We start from the raw sequence: 27828 nt of genomic DNA, 5'->3' as shown, positions 1-27828 counted from the left end.
AAGTTCATGAGTGGACATTATTAGGATGAGAAACAGCTGGGATTTTAATATCCACAAGACAGTTTAACCTCAGTTTATTATTTCATGGAAGGAGAAAATTTAGTAAAACTAATAATTGTGGAAATCACTCAGTGGGAATATATCTCAAGTGTTCAGCACAGTTCTTTTTTCCAATTAAAACTATTTATACATAAAATTCCATGACAAACATAATGGATAACATTATCTTCATTAACACTTTGATTCCATTATGATCCCATTTTAGACAAAATGATGTGGAGATAATTATGTACAAAAACCCCCTCATAAAAGCGTTCTGAAAAGCATAATTAGAGCTTTCTCTGAATAAATATTTATTAGAGGTGGTTAGGGGGTTTATTTTGCTGGAGGCACTGGCTTAGCTTCCAAACAAGAGGAAAAAAGAGATTTGACTTTAATTAGCAGCCACTGCCCCTCTATAAATGGAAATTTCATCAAGGCTTATTTGGAAAAATGCCCCAGCCTTCAAAAACAAACCCAAAAAAAGGCATGCATGTTAATGCAACTGCCAGCAGAAAGAACTGAATGACGTCGATTTTTCCACATTCAGTTCTTTATTATAATTATCAGTGGGTCAGAAAAGCATTTGAGCCTAACAAAAGGCCCATCTGAAATATCAGGACATAAATGTTCTAACTAAACAAGCTCATTCATAAATACGTCATCCAAGTAAAATCATGCACAAAAAATGAGGACAAAAAATGAGGACAGATGTGATTTTTGTTTTCTCCTCTCTTGTTGATTCTACACTCCCGTATTGCTTTTCTGACAACTGTGTTTCCCTTCTTCATCTGTGCGATGTCAGATTATTTTCTCTGCATGAATTTTCAAGATGAAAATGATTTTACATCCTTCATGGCAGTTTCTCTTCACAGTTTGAGTGTGACATGCATGTAAAAGGAATTCAGCATTTTACCTTTTCTCATACTGATTTTCTTGGTGTTTGGAGATTCTCTTTGCCAACATTTAAGCCTCCAGATCTCTGTTAGCTGTCTGTAAAGCAGAACATCAGCTATGGCCGTCTTCAGTGTCCCGTAGCCTGAGGAGGAACACACAGACCCAACATCTCCACTGCTCGCAGACTAGATGAATAGAGAGCAGAGCTGGCAGGAGATTATTAGTTTCCCCAGATAAATGTCAGTGGAAGAGATTTAATGAGCATTCCTATGTGTATTCTCATTTGTGTGTCCAGCTTTATGATTTGACGAAATTTTTTTTTGTCAGTTTTCTATTTGTTTTTGTGTGCACTGCAACAAGTTTAACATGCTAAAATAATTTGAGTAAATTCATTGCCTCAAGGTCATTACTGTGATCTAATGTGGTCCTCACAATGAACTCTTTTTGCTCATTAAACTTTTTTAAATAAATGTTTCAACAGATTTGTATATTTGCAGTTAATACTAAGTAGTGCAATTAATAAATAAATAATTTTATTAGAATTGACTATAAACAATGAAAGATCAGTCTTGAGGCGTTACTGAGTTCTCTTCCAAAGTGGAAATCAACACTGCATTTTGGACTGACGCTATGGGGAGAGCCATCAGCACGACCGGTGTCTGAAGCATGTGTGTAAACACACACCAATAATTAATTGGCAGAAAATCGAGTACACGTCTTCAACCTTTTTGCTTGTTTTTATGCACATGTAAGACGATCACTACTGGTGAAGCACATTTGACTGAGGAAGCTGGATGTCATCATTATGATGCATTCGTGAAACTGGTACGCTTTGTTCGCCCTCGATTCTCACCCGAGGGATAGTAGTCAGCACAGTCCATTTAATTCCACTTTTTTTTTTTAAGTTTCCAGACATAAAAAAATATATTGCTGTCAATTTAGATTTAAATGAAGAGACACTTTAGAATATTTTAGAATCTCTCTTTTAAAGATTATACATAGTATACCATTTCTGTAAAACACTCTTATTTGGTGTTGTGATATGAATAATAAAAGAAACTCTTATGTGCTTAAATGCACAAGTAATCATACAGACAGCACATGTTTGCAGGCTAGAATGACTTTTACATTCACTCTCAATTATTTAGCAAACGCTTTTGTCCTGAGACTCTTTGACAGTATATTTTGTAAAGTTTATTCTCACACCACTGTCACTTGTTTCCTGTGCCTCTTCTCATAGTCTGTGTTTTTCCTGAAGGCCACTTTAAATGCCATGCTGTGCATCTTCTGCATCATCTACAGTAATGACCAAAGAAAGTCTGATCCCACAGAGCGCCGAACGCCGGACCACAGGCTCACTTCACCCACACACAACTAAACTAGTGAGTGACTACCAATGTGTGTTTTACATAAGAAGGTTTCTTTCTGAAGGCAACTCGCACCCTGGGTTACCAACAATGTTAGCTAAGTTGTACAGGTATAACAAGTCGGGAACAGCTTTATGAATGTTAACATGTATATGAAAAACTGAAAGTACACAAAAATACTTTTTTGTACAGCAAGTATTGCACGTTTTTGAAACAACGTTAGAATTGAACAAACCAGCAGTCCTGACTCTCTCTCCACTGTTCTCAGCCGTTACAGACAAGCTTTGTAAGCTGGGTTTGGGGCTTCCTGGGCCTCATGGGTAGTGCTACGTAAACAGCGGGAGTTCCCCGACGCTCAGGATTCAGACCAGCCCTTGACTGAACCTTGACACGTATGAGGCTATCATTTCCATCTTGTCTGGCTTTTCAAACTGGGCAGAGAGATCGTCAGGGATGGGGATCTTCTGCACCTCGGCCTCATATGGACCAGGGTCCTCAAACACCTTCCCAAAGATGAGGTCCATCAGTTCATCCACATAATCTGTAATACAAACAAAATGTGACTACATACTTCTTGCAATTGGTTAATGCCGTAGTAGGCCTTTTGCACATTTAAAAACAGTGCATTTTATATTATATTGTTCAGGTGGTCTCTTTGCAAGTTTTCTTGGCTTGATGTGGTTTTTACTATAAAAGCTTGTAAAACTTACCGAACGTTGGATCTACTTTCACTGGCTTCATGGAAAATTCTCCCTTCTTGGACTTGGGTAAGTTCAGTCTGTATAGCAGCTCACCGGTTGATGATGTTGCTTGGGGACGCCCAGCATTTTCGTTGAAGTGCATGGCAGCCAGGTAGAGTCTTAGGAAGACAAATAATACAAGTGTAACCCTTGAAAATACAATGTATGAATTGAATTCATTTCAGGACGGCAACAATGATGGTGTATGTACCTGCACAACGTTCCAAGAAAAGGAAATACCGCGTTCTTAGGCGCAAAGCGTAAAATACTGCTGTGAAAAGCCTCGAGTGACGAGGTCTGGTGGTGCGGGCTCATCTTCTCCACATCTTTTAAGATCCTCTTATTGGTCAAGGCCTTCTCTACTTTGATGAAGGCCTCTGTTCCTATGAAAACATGAGTAATACCACATATTAGATGTGTTGAACACAGAATCACTGTACATATGAGTGGTATTGGTTAAAAACTTTCCCATCATCTAAAAATCTAAATGCACAACCAGACAGAAGTTTGGAAAATTGTAATAGTGTATATCAGGGTTTCTCAAACTCGGTCCTGGAGGGCCACTGTCCTGCACAGTTTAGCTCCAACCCTGATCAAACACACCTAGCTGTGAGTTTCTAGTGATCCTGAAGACATTGATTAGTTTGCTCAGGTGTGTTTGATCAGGGTTGGAGCTAAACTGTGCAGGACAGTGGCCCTCCAGGACCGAGTTTGAGAAACCCTGGTGTATATAGTCTGTATGTATGAGGGGTCCACTCAACCTTTACATCTCCACTAGTAATTGGGTAAACGCACCTGCTTTCAACCATTTGCTTTTGTCCCTTGATGTGCGTGGTGCATGCAGACACTGGGGGAAAGCAGGGTCTTCGTGGACGTGGACGTCTCGGATGTGATTTAGGATAGACGTCCACTTTGCCACCCTCTCTGGCCCTGATGTTGATGAAGCTGCTGTCCAGTACATGTGGTGTTTTATACTATGAATCCACTTCTTCAGTATGGCACAGTCCTTGTTCTTTGAAATCAGGACCAACTTTTTGGACAGTCCTAACAAAAAGTGTATTTCAGTTATGCAAATATACAGTGTATATGAAATACAACACTACTTACCTAAGTCTCTCTAATATTGTAAAAACACTCATTACATGTTTCTGTTTTGATAATAATGGACACACATGTCTGTGATCATTTACGATACACTGTCATCAACCAAACAAACTTTTCACAAGTGAACAGGGACCCTCTTGTACTGGTGTTGTTCCCCTTATATAAAAAAAGAAAAGAAAAGAGGACAGCATACTCTTTTCTAAACGCCAAACATCGTAGTAGTGCTTGATCCTGGTCTCCTTCAGGAATCTCTGAATTTGCGGACGACGGTCGGTCACGATACTATTCAAAGTAACACCACGTTCCTCCAAAAGAGCAAGGCTTCTCTTCAGACCCTCCATCTCCATATGGCAACTCCCAGCGACTTCATTGCTCTTATATAAAAGGGGGGAAAAAAAGCATAGTTCGCCATGTTAGCAAAACACAGTGAGGATTTTCAGTGCCATCTCTTCAATTTACCCATATCTGTGTTTTCCCTTCAGTTTTCACAGAACCAACTCCCATGCACACCCACACTGTTCCCCGTTACTGCCCACGGCACGACTATTTCTCCCCAGCTGACCCTCCCGCTCACCTGAACCAGCTGAAGATCAATAATCTTCTTGTTCCGCAGGTCCATCATCGTGTAGCTGCCATATCTTGCAGAATGACCTTTGAAAATATTGTAAAAATTCTTGACCAGTTGTAGGGATGTGCAGAGCAGCCAGTATTTGTATCTGTATTTGTATTTGTTAAGGGGGAAAAAGTATTTGTATTTGTATTTGTATTCGAGTAAAATTAAAAATAGGCGTAAAAATTGCGGGGGGTTTTTGCGTTACACTTCTAATTTACGCTATAGTCTAAGTATTCTTTAATTAAATCTATTATAATAATTATGGATATGGAAATATTGGTTGATATTTTTCCATAAATCCAGTAATGAACATGTAACAAGGAACATCATTGAAAGAAAATAACATAACAGCCATTACCTCATCCATGGTTAAACCAACAACTAATAAATACCATTTGTGAACAACATTATGAACCCCACCACCACCCGTCCTTGTTGGAGGACGCTGAACCGACAGAATGAAAATGTAACAAGGAACGTCATTGAAAAGAAAATAACATAACAGCCAACTCATCGATGGCTAACCAACAACTAATAAAATACCATTGTGAACAACATTATGAACCCCACCACCACCCGTCCTTGTTAGAGGACGCTGAACAGACAAAATAAAAACAAATAATACTTCAAAGAACTGTTCTTTTTCTGAAATAACTTCTTTCTAATGCACAGAATTCCAAGAACTAAACTTTATCAACTCCTGACTTGGAGATCTGGCAGAACAAAAGTTGTATTATAGATAATACTCTTATAAACTAAAAGATACAGCCCTGCTATTTTAAACTTTCTGCCAAAAAAAAAACAGACACAAAGGTTTTTTTGTTTTTATGTTTTATTTAAATGTTTTTTTTTTTTTATGTTTTATGTTTTTTTTATGTTTTAATTTTTTTTTTATGTTATCCATAACTTAACCATATTTCACTTGGAAGAAGATATCTTCTGCCAACATATTCTCAGTTAAATTTCTCCATGTTGTATTTTGTGAACACAAGCTCCTCCACATGTGAGGGGAGCAGTCTGGAGCGATGTGGGGACACAATATCTCCTGCAGTGCTAAAGATCCTTTCAGAGGAGACACTTGTTGGGGGGCAGGTGAGATATTTCATTGCCACATGAGCCAGAGCTGGCTGTGGCTGCATCATTTTTGACCAGAAGGTCACTGCAGGATCTGAGGTCAGTGATTCAGTGCTGTCCTCAGCTAAGTAGCTCTCAACTATCTTGAGGGAGGTCATATCACCAGATGAGTCAGATTTGGCTTTTGGTTTAGCAAGATTGTGCATTGCCCCCCAAAAGAGGCTTTTTTGCCCACTGGTCTCACTCTCAACTGAGGATGAACTGGCATCTTCAGGTACCCCAGAAACATCATCCGCTTGGAGTTCTGCATCCACCTCTGCAGCCACATCTGCCTTGAGCCTGTCAAACTCTGATGTACTAAGTAGTGACATGGGCAAGCTCTTGAATCGGGGATCCAGTAAGGTAGCTTTAAAGTAATGAGCAGAGGGGTCATCAAAGACAGCCTGGAAGCGCTGAGCCAACTGAGACTGCAATGTGGTCACCATTTTAAGAGCCCCTGGAAGAGCCTGTACATCCGCATGCACATTTAAGTTTGTTAATGCACTCTTGAGAGCCTGCACACAAGGGATAACAGAAGACAGAGAAGCCACATCCTCACACACAGTGCGTGTTGCCTCCTCAAATGGTTGTAGTATTTTCACAGTGGCCTGCACTAGTTCCCATTGATGGTGTGACATTACACCTCCCAGATCCATCTCTGCACTCAGGGCAGTCAGTGATCGTCTCTGCTCCAACAGCCGCTGGAGCATGTGGAAGGAGGAATTCCACCTGGTTGACACATCATGCACCAAAGTGTTCTTGGGAAGGCCAAGCTCTTCCTGGATTTTGTGAAGTTTGTTCACAGCTTTGTTTGATCTGTGTACAAACCCAGTGATCCTGCGAGCAATCAATATCACATTGGTCACTCCCCGGCACTCCTTTAGAGCAGCTGTTACCACTAGGTGTAAGTTGTGAGCCATACACCTAATGTGCACATAGTTACCATCAGCCATTGCCTTAACCATGTTAGTGGCATTATCTGTGACAAAATACTCTACAGAAAATTTCGCTCCAACATCATCTTGCCATTGTTTCACAATGGCCTGGAGGTGATATAGAATGTTGGCTGCTGTGTGATCTTCATTAAGAACCTCCATCTTGAGAAGTGCTGTCACACGTTTATGTTCATCTATTCCTTGTGGACTCTGTTTGCATTCTATCCAGTGGCCAGTGAGAGAAAGATATGCATTTGTGGAAAATTTGCTCGTCCAGATGTCAGACGTGCAGTGCACAAATTTCCCTTCAATTTTTGAGAGAGCTTCTTTTACTTTTGTTTTCGCATCTTGGTAAAGTTGTGGTATAACTGTGCGAGAGAAATGCCAACGAGATGGTAGTTGGTATCGAGGTGCAACCACATTGAGAAGCTTGCGAAAACCTTTATTCTCCACTACTGAGTAGGGCATCAGGTCAAGGCAAATCATTTCTCCCACTGTGTTTGTTATTTGCTTTGCAGTGGGGTGGTTGGGTGGATAAGCCTGTTTTGCATTAAATGCAGCTAATATAGGTGATTGAAACTGACTTGCAGGGGTAGAACATGGCTGTGATGATGATTTGGTGCTGGTGGGGGGATTTGTGCTTGTGGTGGGGTTGGCAGACAGTACCAGGAGAGGATGCTTTAAGTGCATGTGATTATGCATAGCAGATGTTGACAGATGTTTGATATCTCTGCCTCTGCTGATTTGACTTTTGCACACATTACATATCACTTTAGTAATATCTGCAGCACTGACTGTAAAATGTTTCCACACAGAACTTGAGAATGTTTTTTTGGCTAGTGGAGGACCAAGAGATGGCTCAGCAGCAGCCACACTCTTTTCTATTTGGTTGCCCAAATCCATGTGGGGAGTTTCATCTAATTTAATGAGTGACTGGAAGCTATGCTATAATGCTAAGGTTAACTAACCTATAGCCTACATATTGCTGTCTGCAAAAAAAAAAAAAAAAAAAAAAAAAAAAAAACCGCTGAACTGTCATAAGTTAATATAGCATATAAGCATATATGTGGCATATAACTCCCACAAGTGCATACAATTCGACACTACACAAGCATTTTTTAACTTTTTTAACCAAACGTTAACGTTACTCTGTCAACAGTCTATAAATAGCCAAGCTAACACAGAGCGTTACGTACACAGAGCACCCGATTGCAGCGTAATGAAATAATATCCCGATCAAACTCCGCTTCCTGAAAGTTAAAAATTGCCTTTGGAACCCAGTTAAGCTACAAAAAACATTAAACAAAATTGTGACGCAGTTACGTTTTTTCGCTCAGCCGAGCGAGCTCTGTTGCTGTGTGGAGAATGGAGATGTGAGGAGCAGCCTGTGTCAGTTACCGCTTTTATTCTTTTCCCCTCCCCCGACTGAACGTCACTCTCTCTCTCTCACTCACTCATCCGGGCATGTACTGCGGTCTCATGAGAAAACGCAACTTTTTGATATAACGGTTTTCTTGTTCCCGAATACAAATATTTTTTAAAGTATTTGTTTGAAATAAGTATTTGTAAAAACCATGTTATTTGTGCCTTTCCGAATACCGTATTCGGGTTCGGCTCCACCCCTAACCAGTTGCATTCCCATAATTCTTCAATGAAACATACATTCAGAACTACACACCTGGCGAGTCAGCCCTCATGTCACCAGCTAGCATGACGTTCTGTCGTTGGCTAATAAGCTGCTCCAGCGTGGCGTCCTGCATCGTCCTCCACCTGTACACGATGGCAGGCTCGATGAATCTCCGCGCGAGTCTTCGGAAGGTGGTGTACTTGCACAGCTGTAGATTCATTGCCTGGAAGATCTGAGGTCAGATCAGATATATTCATTATATAGCAACATTATTTGGTACATTGAAATATTTGATACACAGGTGAGTGTTTGTCATTACCTTCTCGAGTGTGAAGAAAGAGGCACCTGAAGTATAAACTGTGGCAGTGAGCTGAAGGTTCCCGGCAGGAACGGACCCAATAATCGGCTGACTGTTCCACGTCCTGGAGAAATCACAATGTGGGCAGTTCTGCTCCACTCTGAGGAACGTGCCCATGGTCCTGGTCTTTGGGCGTGAAGCGCGTCGACACCTCGGGCACGCCTCAAACAGCTCCAGTAGACAGTTCTCATACACTAGGTACTTTGGTATCTTGTGGATCGGAATGGACGGTTTCGTTCTATCAGAGCAGAAAATATTTCACAGGAAAATAATACATTTTTGAGCTGAAATAAATAGAAGATTTGTATGATTTTTATCGTAAAATGATAATGACAAATATCATGTAACTCACGTCACATCTGTGGATTGGGTCGAAGCGAGCGAGTGTAGAGGATCATGAGTGACATCATGTGGATCTTCAGTGATCATAGATGAGCCACCTTCAAAAAGCTCCTCCTCCTCTTCCTCCTTTAGGTCCAAGCGGGGTCTCTTGCGTGAGGGTCCTAAAGCTCTGACCGCTGAGGTGTCGACGCCAACATCGGTGCAGGACACAGGGACACCTTTGATCATTCAAAACAGGCATTCAGTGTCATCTTAAGAATTGCAAATTAAAAGAATTTCAACTTACTACAGCTGAACCATAAAGAATGACAACAGTAATCGCATACATGTAAACTAACTGCAGGAAAACATTATAATACATTGAATTTATAATACAATAAAAAAAGACATCTATTTTGCCAACATTTGACTCAATATTAACACTTGAAGAGTTCAGATGCAAAAGACTCTAAGTGCCATCTTGAATTTTCTTCTAGAATTATCATTTTTATCATGCTCGTATATTTAAGTTCAGTCATTTCACTTAAATGCCAATGAAAATGACCTATTAATTGTCATTTATGTGAAATTACTGAACTTAAATATAAGAGCTTGATAAAAATGACCATTCTAGAAGAAATTTTCAGATGGCACTTAGAGGCTTTTGCATCTGAACTCTTCACTTACTATTCTCTCTCACTCTCTCTCTCTCTCTATATACATATATACTACCAGTCAAAAGTTTTAGATCGGTGAGATTTTTTATGTTTTTAAAAGAAGTCTCTTCTGTTCACCAAGGCTGCATTTATTTGATTAAAAATACAAACAAAAACAGTAATATTGTGAAATATTATTACAGTTTAAAAAAACTGTTTTCTATGTGAATATCTAGTAAAGTGTAATTTATTCCTGTGATCAAAGCTGAATGTTCAGCATCATTACTCCAGTCTTCAGTGTCACATGATCCTTCACAAATCACTCTAATATGATGATTTGATGATCAAGAAACATTTTTGATTATTATCAAAAGAACCTCATTTGTAAGTCGCATTGGATAAGCGTCTGCTAAATGATTAAATGTAGATGTACAGTAAATCAGACCTGTGCTTCTGAAGGGAGGTGTGTGAGTCTTCATCCATGAACAGGTGATTGGTGGATCCGTCTGACAGGCCGCATCAGCAAACCGCACAGATGTGCTTGCCTAAAGCCCAATGGAAAAAATAATCAATACATGTTCTATCACACTACACAGTGCTGGTCAGAATTATTTCCCCCCTTGGTAAATATGATCAAAGATGGCTGTAAAAAATAAATCTGTGTTGTTTATCCTTTTGATATTTTACTTTTTTTTTTAAATGCAAAAATGTAACCTTTAATTGAAATAAAAGAATTGAAAGTAAAAAAAAAAAAAAATCACATTATGAAATAAATGTTTTTCTCCAAAACACACTGGGAACAATTATTTGCCCTTTTATTAAATACTTTTTGCAACCTCCTTTTCCCAAGATAACAGCTCTGAGTCTTCTCCTATAATGTCGGATGAGTTTGGAGAATAGAGACCATTCCTCCATACAGAGGAACAACATTGTTCGCCTAAGCCACGTATGTAGACGCCGCAATGCACTAAATGATCGCTCACGACTGGAACTACTGACAGGTATTGTAAGTGCTGCTTGAAGAACCAAGCTCAGGGTGGGAAACATGTTGGGATCAAACACTGGCCATGTCAGAGATAGCATCCTCTTCTGTTTTGCCAGGAACTGTTTCGCTACCAGGATCTCCTCTTTACAAAGTCGAATGTTGAGAAAGTCATCAGCTGCTGGATTACAAGCCTGGCCCCTTCATGAACTTTTCTCCAACACCAGAATATCTGTTGCTCAGCTCACACATCATGCGGTCAGGACATGGGTACAAAAGATGAAGTTAAAGCTGGTTGCCAGTATCACATGGAGCCCTTGCACCCAAAGTAGAGTCCACTGTGTAATCATCCATCCGCCTCTGCTCACGCCAAGTCAAGTCAAAATGTATTTCTACAGCACATTTAAAAGCAACAGAGTTGCACCAAATAAATTGTACAACATGTGCTGTACAACAAAACATTGAGCATATAAAAAGAAACCATGCGGCATACAAAACAAAATACAATAAAAAGTAAAAATAAAAACCTTTAACTAATCTAATCCTACATTTACATTTATGCATTTGGCAGACGCTTTTATCCAAAGCGACTTACATTGCATTATCCTATACATTTATACATTGGTATGTGCAATCCCCTGGGATCGAACCCACAACCTTGCGTTGTTAACGCAATGCTCTTACCACTGAGCTACAGGAAAGCTGTTCTAATAAAAAGTTTTTTTTGACTTTTTTTTTGACAAATACAAATATGATCTGGTCACGTATATGACCAGGATTTAAGACCTGATTTGAAACTGGCTAATGAGGGAGCAGACCTCACAGACCGTACACATAACACATTATAGACTTCTATAAATCAATGTTAGGCTGCATAGATTAGGTCAGCCTGAACCGGGAACACTTCCCATAAATCCTGATGTACTCGTTACATCATAAGGCATAATGGCGTAAATGGCGCTAATATTAGTCTCTCTGTTTATCCCGAGGTTTACCGCAGTCCGCCGTATCCAGATCTGATGAAGGACCTGCGCCTGGACGCCACGACAACGCAGTCCTGAAGTGTCAGCTAGTCTCTCCCCTGTGAAGGCCTCCTTCCCTCCCTTTACCTCTCTACAGATAAAGCGTTGTCGGGATGATCCCGGTTCGCGTGGCTACGTGGAAGAGATACAAATTCTGTATTATTAATTTTAAGGCCAGACAAGTAGTATGTTGAGGGTTGATTAGTAGGGAAGAACTACACGCCTGCACACATGTGTTCAAACACACACACCTATAGACTGAACTCGTAATACACATGTGCACACCATCAGCGTTCTCACTGGTTCACGTTTGTTAAGTTTTCTGTTAAACGGTGTGTGTTAGCAGCCCCTAAGTTAATAACTAATGATCGTTGCGACGGAAGTGAATCAATCAAACTAACTTTAGCTGGACAATAACTTTATTCTAGAACTGCTATAAAGCCAAAACACTTTACTTTAAATTTCCTATTATCACTGTAAAGCTGCTTTGGAACATTCTACATTGTTAAAAGCGCTATATAAATGAAGATGACTTGACTTGAGAGTAAGAGATCAGAAGGTCACTAATGTATTTTGGTGCAACGGAAGGGTCTGGCCCATGCCAGGAATACAGCAACAGTGCTTTCTCATTTAGCCCGGCTTCCAGAAATGAAATACAGACTCGTTTTGTTTGAGAAAGGTCTTCAACACGTGTTTATATATATATATATATATATCTGTTCTAGTAGCTCACCATGACAACTATAGGTCACAGGGGTCACTGAAACCTATAGTTGAGTGACCATCTAAAGTCTGTTAGATTAAAGTGTCCTCTCACTGAGAGAAAGAACATGTTATCTTGATGTTGTGAGAAGACTCTCCTGTTTATCGTTCCACATGTTGACGCCTAGACACACAGTCTTGTGACCTCGGAGGACCACTGACTCAGGGTCCTGGTGGCAGCCGTACAGACGATGGAGATGTGCCACTGCCTATCAGTGCAAGTGTGGAAAATTACTATGTTTATCTATTTCTTAGCCAATCATAATCTTTCAACCTGAAGTAATGACGTAGCTTAGAGCTTGATGAAGGGTATATCTGCTGTGGTCTTTGTAACTGTAAGCGGAGCGGCCCTACGAACTCCTGTGAGTCTTGAAGCTGACTTCTGCTGAGGAAACTGCAAACTATCTTCAGTAAAACTTTTCTTTCATTTATTATAATTCTGACTCTTTCTTCAGTTGACTGCACTTCTAACTCCTGGTCTTAATTATAGTGCAGCAGATTAGTAAAAAAAATCGTTCACTTTGGTATAGAAGCATGAAATTTGCCACAGATACTCTCTAAGGGCCACTATTTTGGAAAAAGGCGTTGGCCACTCAAAAATTCAATATGGCGGCCATTTTTCAAAATGGCCGCCATTGCTATTCAATGCTTATTATATCAATTATTCAAACAGTGATCCAAGCATAACATTTTATACAAATACTCTCTAAAGGACATGTTAATAGAAAAAGATGCTTGTCCCTCAAAAATTCAAGATGGCCACCATTTTTAAAGATGGCCACCGTTCCTGTCGAATATTAATTATTTCAAGTGTTCAAATGGTGATGCAAGCATAAAATTAGGCAGAAATACTCTTCAAGGAACACTCTTTTGGAAAAAGGTATGTGCCACTCAAAAATTCAGGATGGACACCATTTTCAAGATGGCCACCATTTCTGTCAAATAGTCATAATGTCTGCTTTGTCTGCCTCCTCTCCTTTGACCTGTCCAGCTTAGTTAAACTTGCCAGGGATATAAAATCCCCACCGGCATAGGTCTCAGGTTCATTGGAGTACACAAGCCTCTCCACCACGGCAAGGTGTAGTCCACAGAGAGGAAGTGCCACTGTTAGAAAAAGGATACGCTGCTGGTACAGGTTGCACATACAGTGGGGAGAACAAGTATTTGATACACTGCTGATTTTGAAGGTTTTCCTACTTACAAAGCATGTAGAGGTCTGTAATTTTTATCATAGGTACACTGAAACTGTGAGAGACGGAATCTAAAATCCAGAAAATCACATTGTATGATTTTTAAATAATTAATTAGCATTTTATTGCATGACATAAGTATTTGATCACCTACCAACCAGAAAGAATTCCGGCTCTCACAGACCTGTTAGTTTTTCTTTAAGAAGCCCTCCTGTTCTCCACTCATTACCTGTATTAACTGCACCTGTTTGAACTTGTTACCTGTATAAAAGACACCTGTCCACACACTCAATCAAACAGACTCCAACCTCTCCACAATGGCCAAGACCAGAGAGCTGTGTAATGGGCTACAGGACAATAGGCAAGCAGCTTGGTGAGAAGGCAACAACTGTTGGCACAATTATTAGAAAATGGAAGAAGTTCAAGATGACAGTCATTCTCCCTCGGTCTGGGGCACCATGCAAGATGTCACCTCGTGGGGCATCAATGATCATGAGGAAGGTGAGGGATCAGCCCAGAACTACACGGCAGGTCAATGACCTGAAGAGAGCTGGGACCACAGTCTCTAAGAAAACCATTAGTAACACACTACGCCATCATGGCGATCCAAGATGGCGCCGCGGATGGCTGCCTCGGTGTTGAGCTCTCCAGTTGTTACACTGTTTTTGTTAGTTTGTCCTGTTTTATGTTTGTCATTCGCTATCAGTTATACCAGGGACGAACTGCTGAACATTCGGCAGTGCACACCAACTGATCACCAACCAGTTTTTGATTCTTCTGGCGTTTTGCGGAACATTGTCGTCGGTTGTGCCGCTGCACTGTGGAAACAGTATAAGACGCGCAGGCGTGGGAAGCGAGCCGGCACACTCGTTAAGCTCAGGCAGCGCGGATTCAGAACGGCGCTGCCTAGCATCCATCTGGCGAATGTCCGCTCTCTCCCTAACAAAATGGACGAACTACTTCTGCTCTCACGCAAAAACAAGGACTTTACCAACTCTGCTGCTCTGTGTTTCACGGAAACCTGGCTGAACGAAGCCATTCCGGACAGCGCGTTACATCTACCGGACTTTCAGCTGTTCAGAGCGGATCGCGATATGGAGTCAACGGGGAAAACGCGCGGTGGTGGGACATGCTTTTACATCAACAGAAGGTGGTGTACTGACGTAACTGTGTTAAGGAAGATGTGCTGTCCTGATGTGGAAGTGCTTTTCATTAACTGTAAGCCGTTCTACTCGCCGCGGGAGTTTTCCTCGCTCGTTCTCATCAGTGTTTACATTCCACCGCAAGCACACGTGAGTACGGCGCTGCAACAGCTGGCTGATCTGATCACAGAAACAGAACAACAACACCCGGACTCTGTTCTTATCATTCTCGGAGACTTTAATCAGGCAAAACTCACACGTGAACTGCCTAAATTCAAACAGCACATTACATGCCCCACCAGAGACAATAATATTTTGGACCATTGCTACACCACAACAAAGGATGCATATCGCTCCGTCGCCAGAGCAGCTCTAGGACTTTCCGATCACTGCCTGGTTCATCTTCTACCAACTTACAGGCAAAAACTTAAAACTGCTAAGCCAGTAATAAGGACTGTAAAGAGATGGACCAACGACACAGAGCAGGTCTTACAAGCCTGTTTTGAATGCACTGACTGGAGTGTTTTTGAAGCTGCTGCCAGCGATCTGGACGAGCTCACAGAGACTGTAATATCATACATCAGTTTCTGTGAGGATCTATGCATCCCTACCAGGACTTACTTATCATTCAACAATGATAAACCATGGTTCACACCAAAACTCAGACAGCTTCGTCAGGTCAAAGAAGATGCCTACAGGAGTGGGGATAGGATCTTGTATAATCAGGCCAGGAACACATTGACAAAGGAGATTGAAGTGGCTAAGAAGAGCTATGCCAAAAAGCTGGAAAACCAGTTTTCCTCCAACGACCCTGCATCAGTGTGGAAAGGCCTGAAAGACATTACCAACTACAAGACACCATCCCCCAGCATCGACAGCAATAAGCATCTTGCGAACGAGCTGAATGTCTTTTACTGTAGATTTGAGACCCCCGATCAGACACCCCATACCCGCCCTGACCATCTCTCTACACAGCCATCAACACCTCCAGCCATCCCCCTCCCCTCCCCCCCTGCACTTCAGATCAGTGAGGATAATGTGCGTCAGATCTTCAGGAAACAGAAGAGAAGGAAAGCACCAGGCCCAGACGGTGTTTCACCAGCCTGTCTGAAAACCTGCGCTGACCAGCTGGCCTCTATCTTCTCACTGATCTTCAACAGATCACTGGAGCAGTGCAAAGTCCCTTTCTGCTTTAAACGCTCCACCATCATCCCAATCCCGAAGAAACCAAAGATCACAGGACTCAATGACTACAGACCTGTTGCCTTAACATCTGTGGCCATGAAGTCACTCGAAAGACTGGTGTTAGCATATCTGAAGGACATCACTGGACCCTTGCTGGACCCCCTGCAGTTTGCCTACAGAGCAAACCGGTCTGTGGATGATGTGGTCAATATGGGACTGCATTACACCCTACAACATCTGGACAAACCAGGGACCTATGCAAGGATTCTGTTCGTGGACTTTAGTTCTGCCTTCAACACCATCGTCCCATCACTGCTCCAGACCAAACTGACCCAGCTCTCTGTCCCTAGCTCCATCTGTCAATGGATCACCAGCTTTCTGACAGACAGACAACAGCTAGTCAGAATGGGCAAAATCACGTCCGACAGCCGCACCATCAGCACCGGTGCTCCACAGGGATGTGTTCTCTCACCACTGCTCTTCTCCCTGTACACAAATGACTGCACCTCTAAAGACACCTCTGTCAAGCTCCTGAAGTTTGCGGACGACACTACTGTTATCGGACTCATCCGGAACGGTGACGAGTCTGCGTACAGACAGGAGGTGGAGCAGCTGGCTCTTTGGTGCAGTTATAACAACCTGGAGCTGAACACGCTCAAAACAGTGGAGTTGATCGTGGACTTCAGGAGAAACCCCCCTGCACTCCCTTCACTCACCATCATGGACAGCACTGTGACTGCAGTAGAGTCATTCAGGTTCCTGGGCACCACCATCTCTCAGGATCTGAAGTGGGACACTCACATAGACTCTATTGTGAAGAAAGCCCAACAGAGACTGTACTTCCTGCGTCAGCTGAGGAAATTCAACCTGCCACAGGAGCTGCTCGTACAGTTCTACTCAGCTGTCATCCAGTCCATCCTCTGCACTTCCATCACCGTCTGGTTCGGCTCTGCTACCAAAACCGACCTCCGTAGACTACAGCGGATAGTTCGGACTGCTGAGCGAATCACTGGCACTACCCTTCCCACACTCAAAGTACTGCACTCATCCAGAGTGAGTAAAAGGGCTCGCAAAATCACTCTGGACCCGTCACACCCAGCACACTTTCTGTTTGAACTGTTACCGTCTGGTCGACGCTACAGAGCACCGAGCACAAAAACAACCAGACACAGGAAAAGTTTCTTTCCCCAGGCCATCTACCTCATGAACACTTAAATGTTCCGCTACTGTGGAACAAATATGTGCAATACTTCCCTCAGACATTTCGTTATAGCACCTTATAACTTTATATATATTTATAATTTATAATCTTTTTATTTTTATTTTATTTTTATTTTTTCTATTTTTTATTTATACCTATGTTACTTGTCTTGTCACTTTATATTGTATGTGTACTGGAAGCTACTGTCACCAAGACAAATTCCTCGTATGCGCAAGCATACTTGGCAATAAAGCTCTTTCTGATTCTGATTAAAATCCTACAGCGCACACAAGGTCCCCCTGCTCAAGCCAGTGCATGTCCAGGCCCATCTGAAGTTTGCCAATGACCATCTGGATGATCCAGAGGAGGAATGGGAGAAGGTCATGTGGTCTGATGAGACAAAAATAGAGCTTTTTGGTCTAAACTCCACTTGCCGTGTTTGGAGGAAGAAGGAGGATGAGTACAACCCCAAGAACACCATCCCAACCGTCAAGCATGGAGGTGGAAACATCATTCTTTGGGGATACTTTTCTGCAAAGGGGACAGGACGACTGCACCGTATTGAGGGGAGGATGGATGGGGCCATGTATCGCGAGATCTTGGCCAACAACCTCCTTCCCTCAGTAAGAGCATTGAAGATAGGTTGTGGCTGGGTCTTCCAGCATGACAACGACCTGAAACACACAGCCAAGGCAACTAAGGAGTGCCTCTGTAAGAAGCATCTCAAGGTCCTGGAGTGGCCTAGCCAGTCTCCAGACCTGAACCCAATAAAAAAATCTTTGGAGGGAGCTGAAAGTCTGTATTGCCCAGCGACAGCCCCGAAAACTGAAGGATGTGGAGAAGGTCTGGAGGAGTGTGCCAAAATCCCTGCTGCAGCATGTGCAAACCTGGTCAAGAACTACAGGAAACGAATGATCTCTGTAATTGCAAACAAAGGTTTCTGTACCAAATATTAAGTTCTGCTTTTCTGATGTATCAAATACTTATGTCTTGCAATAAAATGCAAATTAATTACTTAAATCATACAATGTGATTTTCTGGATTTTTGTTTTAGATTCCGTCACTCACAGTTGAAGAATACATATGATAAAAATTACAGACTTCTACATGCTTTGTAAGTGGGAAAACCTGCAAAATCAGCAGTGTATCAAATACTTGTTCTCCCCACTGTATCTGCGAGACGGAAGGCGGAAGGACCATCAGAATTGAGACTGGTTTCAACAATATAGGTGACCAGTTCAGAAAGAGCCATAGGAAAGATGGCTGGTTGAATCGTTTCACTCTGTGACTCTTTCTCAAGCCTTCTGAGGTTTCTCTCTGTTGTAAAGATGAATGAGACGCAAATGATGGTATTTCAGCTCCTGTGCAATGGCATCAGCACCACTTAGTTGAGACAATAATTTAGCATCATTCAGTGTTTGTGCACATTCATGTAGTCTGTCATTCAGTTGCAGTGTCATTACCTGACGTAGGTCAGATTCAGGAGATATGTTATCACAAAGAAAGCAAACCTGATCATCTAGACTTTTCTGCATCATGGTTCTGCGATGCTTTGTTTGGCCTTCATCTATCTCACTACATTGAGCATCGGATTGTTGCTTCTGGGCACGAAGTAACTTTGTGTTGTTGAACCGAAGTCGACAATTGTAGTGATACTTCGCTTGGTTCCTTCTCAAAGCTTCTATACCACCACCTTCATCCAGTCGTTCCAGGTCCAGGGTCATTGGCATTTTGTTCATCTTGTGTAAGAGTGGAATGTTGGTGGCAATCATTTTAAAGCCATCATGTTGAGAAACATGATGGGTAGGTGGTGATTGGAGGGGTTCCTTTGTGTCTGTCTGACAAAGACAACATTTCTTCCAATCAGTTGGCCTCTTGGCTGACATGGGATTTTCATTTGCCATTTTGGGGGTTTGTTGTCTGATTAAGGCCGAGGGGTTATCCTTTTACCACCTCAATCATAGACATAGTACACATTCAGGTATGGGATACAACTAGGTACAGGTCACCTACACCTAGCCCGATCATTCATCCAGTGCCATTTAAGTCCCGTGTGATCTGTACACCTTCCAGGTAAGCATACATGAACAAGTCATGTATTGCCCCGCTTACCCTTGGCTCGGCTCTCCCGCGCTGGCACAACCTGTCAATTCAGGTGCGGCTATCTAACTACATCTATTACTAGCTAATTGATGAGGGGCTGGTAGACAGCATTTGGGACACTAAACTTAGCTATACTATTACTACTAGTCAAGAACTACAGTGTAAGTAAAACTAGATCAGCTGACACTAAACCCCATGCTGAGTTCCACAGCAGTTAAGTCACCAGTGTGCCCTGGTTGTGTAATGACGTTCACTCTATTAAACAAAACCTTCCTTAACACATTAAATTGAGCTCTGACAGAAATGGTGGCCATCTTGAAAATGGTCACCATCTTGAATTTGAGCGGCACACACCTTTTTCCATGATAATGTTCCTTGAAGAATATTTGTACCAAATTTCATGATAGCAGCACCATTTGAAAAAAAGATGTAAGGATTCAAGAGAAATGGCGGCCATCTTGAAAACTGGTAGCCATCTTGAATTTGAGGGACAAGCACCGTTTTCCAAAAAAACATTCTGAAGAGAGTATTTTCACAAAATGTTATGCCTACATCACTGTTTTAACAATTGACATAATGAGCATTTTACAGAAATAGCGGCCATCTTGAAAAAATGGCCGCCATGTTGAATTTTTCGGTGGCCAACGCCTTTTTCCCAAAAAGTGACCCTTAGAGAGTATCTGTGCCAAATTTCATGCTTCTATACCAATTTGAACGATTCTCTTGAAATATGCCATTAATCTGCTGCACTATTAATCCTATCTGGTCGTTAACTGTAAACCCCCTAACAGTTTCATCAACTGGACTCTGCTTCTTCATGTCCTCGAAAAGAAACACCTTGCTTCCCTTAAAGCACTGCCTTCTGTTAAACTGGCTTCCCAAGCAAGCACTGAAGCCCTGTGTCCTGAACTTGCTTCATGCTCTCTGAAACTGTTGAGAGCTCATTTCCAGTTTGAAAACTATCAGACTATCTGTATTATTTCATCCTGGATGCTTTCCAAAGTTTCTGCAAGCGTAGCAGAATGTGGCATCCCTGTTGTCAAAGCATTTCTGCTGAAAGGATCTCCTTTGAGATGAACTTGTTTTTGTCCTGGTTTCCAAAGTTCCTAAATCATCGTGTTTCTCGCTAGATTCTGTGCCTCTCTAACTCAAACTCATCTGCAATTCAAAAGTATAATGTATTTGTATGCAAACAGCTAATTTCTGATACAACTACAAAAAAATGCTGTGTTATTCATAATTTTATATATTGTAGTCTTAATTTACATACACACGCACACAGACTCACACACCACAAATGTTGAGTTTTCATGTTTTATGGGGATATTCCATAGACAAAGGTTTTAATACTGTACAAACTGTATATTCTACCCCTTACACTGCAAAAAAAACAAAACATTTTTTTCTTCTTATTTCCAGTCAAAATGTCAAAATATTCTTAAATCAAGATGAATTTACTTGATAAGCACAAAAAAATGTAAATGATAAGTGCATTTTGCTTAAAAACAAGTACAAATATCTGTCAGTGGGGTCAGAAAAATAAGCTTAAAACATGATTTGTCCCCATAACATATAGGATATACCTGAACCATACACACACACACACACACACACACACACACACACACACACACACACACACACACACACACACACATACACACACACATACCCGCATCCAATTGGAACTGATCCTGTTGCTGGTCATTTGTACTGCCATCTGTGACACTGCCACCGCTGCCATCTGGAAAGTTAAGCATCAAAACTTAAAACAATACTCTTCCTACTACTAATGAAAACTACACGACTCTGCGACTGATGTCTCGAGATTTATATTTATTAAAATAAATCAAAATCAAACACCTGATTATATGTTTGTAAATCCTTATGACTGTTACAGTGGTGGTTAAACATTTACATTACTTTTGCACCTTTTTTTTTTTTTTTTTTTTTTACCAAATAGCACTAATATTCTTCCTTTTGTTGGATTTTAAATGTCATTGATAAATTTTTAACTTAAATACTACTTTTTATAATACAGAAAGTCATATGCTTGTTATGCCTAAGTGCTTTAACTGCTTTTTAGGGCTGGGTGATATCTTCCAGATTTAGATCTATGTTGTATTTAGCTTGTGTGCTTTCAGGCTTTGCTTTATGTATTTCCCCAGCATTGAAATCAGGCAAATATAAATGTCAGGAAACCCCATTCCTGGCCATTTAAAAGTCATTAAATGTCAATATAGACCCTTTTCACATTTCCGGGTTTGTCACAAGCAGAAGTCATCATAGTTGGGTAAACTTAAAGGGTAACTAAACCCCTGATCAGAGCCTGACTCCACCCACTGGCAATATTTGAAAAATGCTGGAAAAGTAGGCAGAGCCCAGCGGAGATAGAGGGGACGAACCGAGGGCGGGGCTCCTGAGACCCGAAGTGACGGAGTGATTGACAGATTGACTGTCAGACTCTAAAACGGAGAGTGACTGGAGTGACGCAAGTAGCGTTGCAACCATAGACAGTAAAAGAAATGGACACAGCGACCCCATAGACTTCAACGGAGAAAAGTGAAGTCAATTAGAAGCTCTTCTTCCTGATGGCTGAGCGTACTGAAGCTCTTCTTCCTGATGGCTGAGCGTACTGAAGCTCTTCTTCCTGATGGTCGAGCGTACTGAAGCTCTTCTTCCTGATGGTCGAGCGTACTGAAGCTCTTCTTCCTGATGGTCGAGCGTACTGAAGCTCTTCTTCCTGATGGCTGAGCGTACTGAAGCTCTTCTTCCTGATGGTCGAGCGTACTGAAGCTCTTCTTCCTGATGGTCGAGCGTACTGAAGCTCTTCTTCCTGATGGCTGAGCGTACTGAAGCTCTTCTTCCTGATGGTCGAGCGTACTGAAGCTCTTCTTCCTGATGGTCGAGCGTACTGAAGCTCTTCTTCCTGATGGCCGAGCGTACTGAAGCTCTTCTTCCTGATGGTCGAGCGTACTGAAGCTCTTCTTCCTGATGGCTGAGCGTACTGAAGCTCTTCTTCCTGATGGCTGAGCGTACTGAAGCTCTTCTTCCTGATGGCTGAGCGTACTGAAGCTCTTCTTCCTGATGGTCGAGCGTACTGAAGCTCTTCTTCCTGATGGCTGAGCGTACTGAAGCTCTTCTTCCTGATGGTCGAGCGTACTGAAGCTCTTCTTCCTGATGGTCGAGCGTACTGAAGCTCTTCTTCCTGATGGCCGAGCGTACTGAAGCTCTTCTTCCTGATGGCCGAGCGTACTGAAGCTCTTCTTCCTGATGGCCGAGCGTACTGAAGCTCTTCTTCCTGATGGCCGAGCGTACTGAAGCTCTTCTTCCTGATGGCCGAGCGTACTGAAGCTCTTCTTCCTGATGGTCGAGCGTACTGAAGCTCTTCTTCCTGATGGTCGAGCGTACTGAAGCTCTTCTTCCTGATGGTCGAGCGTACTGAAGCTCTTCTTCCTGATGGCTGAGCGTACTGAAGCTCTTCTTCCTGATGGCTGAGCGTACTGCGCAGACTCAAACTGAGCTTGACGACGTAGATGTGACGTGAGCAACCCGTCTGTCCTCTAGAAGCTGTGCCGAGAGAAATCTGAATCATTCCCTTCCGAAACTTGCAGAGACGGAGAGTGTGAGTAGGAGGTGTCCATGAGCTAGGAGCAGGAGAAACTTTTGCTAAGTATTCTGATTAATTACTTTGTCATTTAGCCTCCACGTCCCCCCGATTGCCTGCGAGCTTCTCCTCCTGTCCATACGGTAATCTCTCTACTGTGAGACAGAGAGTCGCGTGGTTATGACGCAATCGTTAGCCTATTTTTACCAAAACTGCTTCTACGGGGCCATAACGTAAGACACAAGGTAATGGAGCCGTTTATACATTTTCGTGTTTCTTTAGAAATAAATAATGGACAAATGGAGTCTTTAAACGCCTCAGATGTAAAGTTATTCGCCAAAGTTATTAATCCAAATTTACTAACAAAGTAAAGTTATTAATCCAAAATGAATGGGAGTCAATGGAGTGCTAACAGCAGGTGATGGTCTGCTAATCAGTGGCGGCGCCCGGGGAAGCTTCAATGTTTTCTGAAACATTACCCCCTTGGATGCAACAGAGCTGTCATTTGAAGTCGAGGACTTTTCTCCCCCACCTTCACCTGAAGTGGAGGAGGGTGAATTGTTTGTGGACACAGGGCCAGAGCCATATCAATTCGGGCTCAAACTGCGGTCTTAACTCCCGCATCGCGATCGGCATCCGACGTAAAGTACATGCATCTGATGAGTTTTATCGAGTTCATGTCAATAGCGCGCGCTCTCTGTAGGCATATTCATATTTTGCCGCTATGTGAAAAAATCCACCAAAATGCGCCGGCGCGTTTGTCGACCCCAGAGGATTAACTTTAGCCTAACCATAAATTGTGATTAAAATATGGTCACTCACCTCAAGACGCCGCTGCGGTGGTGGAGTCCATGCAGGAGGAGCAGTGTTTGGCACTGCGTCGCTTTTTAACGCGAGCTGTGTGGAGAAGCCCATGTCCACCTCTATTGCGTTGGAGAAGCAATCCCGCGTAAAATGCAGGTTGCACACTCCAGCTCTAGGCGGGAACTCGCGGTCTTCCAGGCCAAGTGCATGCAACCACTGGCGCCTAATTTCCAAGTCTGCTGGAAATCTATGCAGTCCAGCAATGCTGTTGCAACCAGCAACACAACACCTACGTACCATCCTGACCACTGTACTAAATACAGATAGATCTCCGCTAACTTGAAGCTATCCTAACTGATGAAATACTATGCTACTAACTGACTATGCTTCTAACAATACTACACTAACAACTATACTAATTAACTACCTAGGCTACACAAAATAATCTAAATAACTATATAAATGCTATGCTAAATAGATACTCGCAATACTCGCAATTCCAACTCCTGACTCGCTACAGTGGTTTTGACGAAACAAGATGGTTTTTATACCGCCATGGGCGTGGTAGCTCACGGGTTTAGTTACCCTTTAAACGGTTAATGAGAGATTACATTAAATATATTTTGTGTGTGTTCCCGTTTGCTCAAATAGCAAAAGAAAAACTCCACAAGTGTTTTCACAACTTTCAAAAGAGTAAAAAATTGCTGTATTAGAAACACACTCACAGCAGCATTAACTAGGTTATTGAGAGGTAATATAATACAAATTATAGTGTTATACATGTAACGTTACATACATTTAAAATATATATAAAAAACGCGTCATCACAGTCTGTGAAAAGGGTCTGCATCATTCATTAGGTCAGTTAATTTTACTCTAGTAGTTTTCACCTAACAGAGCTTCAGAACAGCTAAAATATACCTTTCTTCGTGTTCTGCCAACAATAAAGAAGACTCGTTTGATATTTATTTGTCATTGTCTGTGCTGTGCTGTACTAACCGCGTTATTATTATTATTTTGACTGAGGTTGCGCGCGCAACTCTTGCTAAGATAGGCTGAAATCACTCACGTGGTACGTGACGTATCTCTTTCTCTATCTCTCTCTCTCTCTGTGTGTGTGTGTGTTGCCGCTGTTGCCTGTGCGAGGGAGAGAGATCTCAACAATAACCACCAGTCAGCGACAGCTCCGAACTAAGATTAAACAACCAATATTTACTTAATTCGCATCATATTTCCCCCAAACTCAGGGACCTGTTTCAGACCAGAAACATCCGGGACTCGAGCCCCTAACGATTAGTCTAGTGACGCCACTGCTTGAAAATACTTACATTTCCTTCATCTGCAGCTTTGCCTCGCTCAGTTGGTATCGCTCCCTCGTTCACGAACAACTTTGAAGCAAATCCTGCTTTATACTGTCCGAGGTTGCGAAAGCACTCCGGCTTGAAGTGATTCGCGCACACGAGCAGGTTTTTGCTGGCAGTTTCTGGGGGATTCCCGCTGAAAATAAAACGAACCCACTGCTCTCTTGTCTTCTCTGAGGCCGGGACTCTGAACAGTGTCCTGTGCTCGTCGGTGCAGCCGACCACAGAACAGTTCGCATGCTTGGCTCGCACTTTTGCCATTGTGTTAGAACTGGTGACTCGCTGGCGAAACCAAATGGCGGCTCCGTGGGTGAAACGTGCAGATTAATATTATAATAAGATCCTCTTCCTACGCCAGAAGGGGAGCGAAATCTGATCGGCTTATTTTTTCTGACATGCTTGCAGAGAAAGGCTCACCGAAACAAAGTTACTGGGTTTCACTTTTCACGTGTTCTGGTAGATTCGCGCACCTGGGTTTGACTGCTCTGATGTCCTTTACAAATAAAGATTCCACTATCAGCGCGATAAAAATAATAACATAGCTGGACTCATGGTGCTATCACATGCTATCACAAACTTTACAAGTCTAACATGTTATTATGAACGACAAATTCAAAACAAACGCGTAATAAAGGCTTTCCTGTAGCTCAAACAGTAGAGCATTGGCACTTGTATGCATGGGTTCGATTCCCAGGGAAAGCAAGAACTAATAAGAATGTAAATGTGAATGTGCAATGTAAGTCGCTATGGATAAAAGCGTCTGCCAAATGCGTTAATGTAATGTAATGTAATACTTACTTCTGTATGTGTAGCTGGATCACGAACAGTTGGCACCGCTACATCCTTCAGGAGCAACTTTTTTGCAAAACCTGCTTTATACTGAGCCTCATTCAAAAAGCTGTCCGGTGTAAAATGATTCGAGCAGATATAAACGAATTTTGGTAGAGTTGAGGGAACATTTTCTTCAAAAAAAAAATTAACCCACTTCGTCCTCAACGGTTCCGATTTCGGGAGTAAATAGAGAGATCTATATGGATTATTACATCCAGCCACGCAACACCTACCACGCTTGAGAGACATCCTCGTCAGTGCAGCAATGGCGGATGTGTACAACTCGATCAGGGCGGGGCTATGTTAAAACGGCAGTGTCTGTCAACACTCGTGGGCGGGGCCTGTGGCTTTAGTGACGTCACTAAAGCCGCATTCTGAAAACAGGTCATTGTATGGCAAGCCGTTTTAACTTTTATTAATTTCCAGGATATTAATTGTTGATATCTGTAATTATATTTTCACTAGTGAAAATTCAAAATTGTTGATATCAAGAATTGATTTCTTACTAGTAGAAATATAATGTCAATAATTACATTGTTACAAGTAAAAATGCGAATTACTCATATCAATAATTCAATTGTCACTTGTTGAAATGTCTATTCTTGATATCAACAATTGAATTGCTTCTAGTAAAAATTTTCATTTTTGATATCTGAAAATGTATTTCTGATATCAATATTATTTCAGATATCTAAAATGGCTTTCTTACTAGTAACAATCACATTCATGATATCAGAAATGAACACTGTCACTAGTGAAAATTTAATTGTTGATATCAAGAATAGACATTTCAACTAGTGACAGTTTAATTCTTGATATCAAAAATAAAGGTTTTTACTAGTAAGAATTGTATTTCTCATATGTGAAATTGGAATTTCAACAAGAAATCAATTCTTGATATCAACAATGGATTTTGAATGGCAGCCTATGGTGACATTTCACTAGTGGAAATACAATTACAGATATCAAGAATTATAGTTTTTACTAGTTGAAATTGAATTGTGGATATCAAGAATTAGCATTGTTACTAGTGGAAAAAATTATTCCTGATATCAATAACTATCATTTTAACTAGTAAAAATTGAATTGTTGATATCAAGAATTAGTATCCTGGAAATTAATAAAAGTTAAAACGGCTTGCCATATTATGGCGAGACACTGCTTATGATTTATGGGGATTTAAAAAAAAGGAGTGGGTGGATTTTTTGATCACTGTAGTGTGTGTGTGGTTGTGTACACACACTGCCAACACACATTTATGTCCAAACACCATGCAAAAATGTATTTTGCATAATAGGTCCCCTTTAAACAAAGGAAAAGTCAGCTCTTCATGATTGTGTCCTAGGCTATATATCCCATTCCCATGAAACCGCAATAGCAGCACAACAACGCACAGGACAATAGTCAGCTTAAAGGTCCAATATGTAAGAATTTTGTAATAAAATATCCAGAAATCACTTGCACAGTGTGATATATTTCCTGCAGTTGTGTACTTACAATATCCCAAAAGTTCCCCAAGATTTTTTTTTTTGTTGTAATTTAGTGTTTTTATTTATTTTGAAAAAGTTTACAAAGTATTTGCATTAAAGTAAAGAAAACTTATACGACTACTAATTTCCCTCTTCCCAAAGATTTTTAATTTCAGAGAAATTCCAATTTTAAATAATTGGCCGTCCCGGAAAACCTGTTCACTTGTCGCCTGTCACTGACGTAATATCCGCGTTATCCCTGGTTTCCGCTCAAGTACTGCCATAGTATCCATGACGACAGACGTGGACAACTGTGCATAATGAGTGTAGTGCGTAACCTCTGGCTGAACGCTGTTGTTTCGTTCAAACATTATGGACCATGGCAAGCAGACTTTGGGA

The 27828-nt window shown here is 41.6% G+C and overlaps 1 protein-coding gene across 6 annotated transcripts; it reads right to left on the bottom strand.

Annotated features, from left to right (window-relative positions):
- Positions 1–2416: 2416 nt before the first annotated feature.
- LOC309481610 (uncharacterized protein) lies at positions 2417–26224 on the bottom strand. 6 transcript variants are annotated; one of them, XM_082146582.1, is made up of 12 exons: positions 25097–25879; positions 21030–21101; positions 10216–10315; positions 9146–9353; positions 8755–9031; positions 8487–8667; positions 4722–4798; positions 4341–4521; positions 3839–4087; positions 3255–3426; positions 3014–3162; positions 2417–2844 (listed from the first exon to the last, which is right to left on the bottom strand). In XM_082146582.1, the coding sequence occupies exons 1-12, from the start codon at positions 25388–25390 to the stop codon at positions 2666–2668; spliced, it is 2139 nt and encodes a 712-aa protein (XP_082002708.1). In that variant the 5' UTR covers positions 25391–25879; the 3' UTR covers positions 2417–2665. The 6 variants fall into 6 exon arrangements, with proteins under 6 accessions (XP_082002708.1, XP_082002709.1, XP_082002712.1 ...); XM_082146583.1 differs by lacking the exon at positions 25097–25879 and adding an exon at positions 23787–24330; XM_082146586.1 differs by lacking the exons at positions 21030–21101; positions 25097–25879 and adding an exon at positions 25928–26224.
- Between the last annotated feature and the right edge of the window lie 1604 nt (positions 26225–27828).

Source organism: Leuciscus leuciscus (assembly GCF_965113295.1).
Source record: "Leuciscus leuciscus genome assembly, chromosome: 19".
In the NCBI taxonomy this organism is placed as follows: Eukaryota; Metazoa; Chordata; class Actinopteri; order Cypriniformes; family Leuciscidae; genus Leuciscus; species Leuciscus leuciscus.
Note: the sequence above shows the minus strand (reverse complement) of the source record. Positions and strands in the feature narration are given on the sequence as shown.

What these genes read in the sequence shown, in the direction of transcription:
- LOC309481610 (XM_082146582.1), bottom strand. Translation starts at nt 25,390, where the DNA reads ATGGCAAAAGTGCGAGCCAAGCATGCGAACTGTTCTGTGGTCGGCTGC. An exon ending in AAGCAAATGGTTGAAAGCAG is followed by an intron (nt 3,427 to 3,838) that starts GTGCGTTTACCC and finishes ATGTTTTCATAG; the next exon opens with GAACAGAGGCCTTCATCAAA. An exon ending in TTTCTTGGAACGTTGTGCAG is followed by an intron (nt 3,163 to 3,254) that starts GTACATACACCA and finishes TGTCTTCCTAAG; the next exon opens with ACTCTACCTGGCTGCCATGC.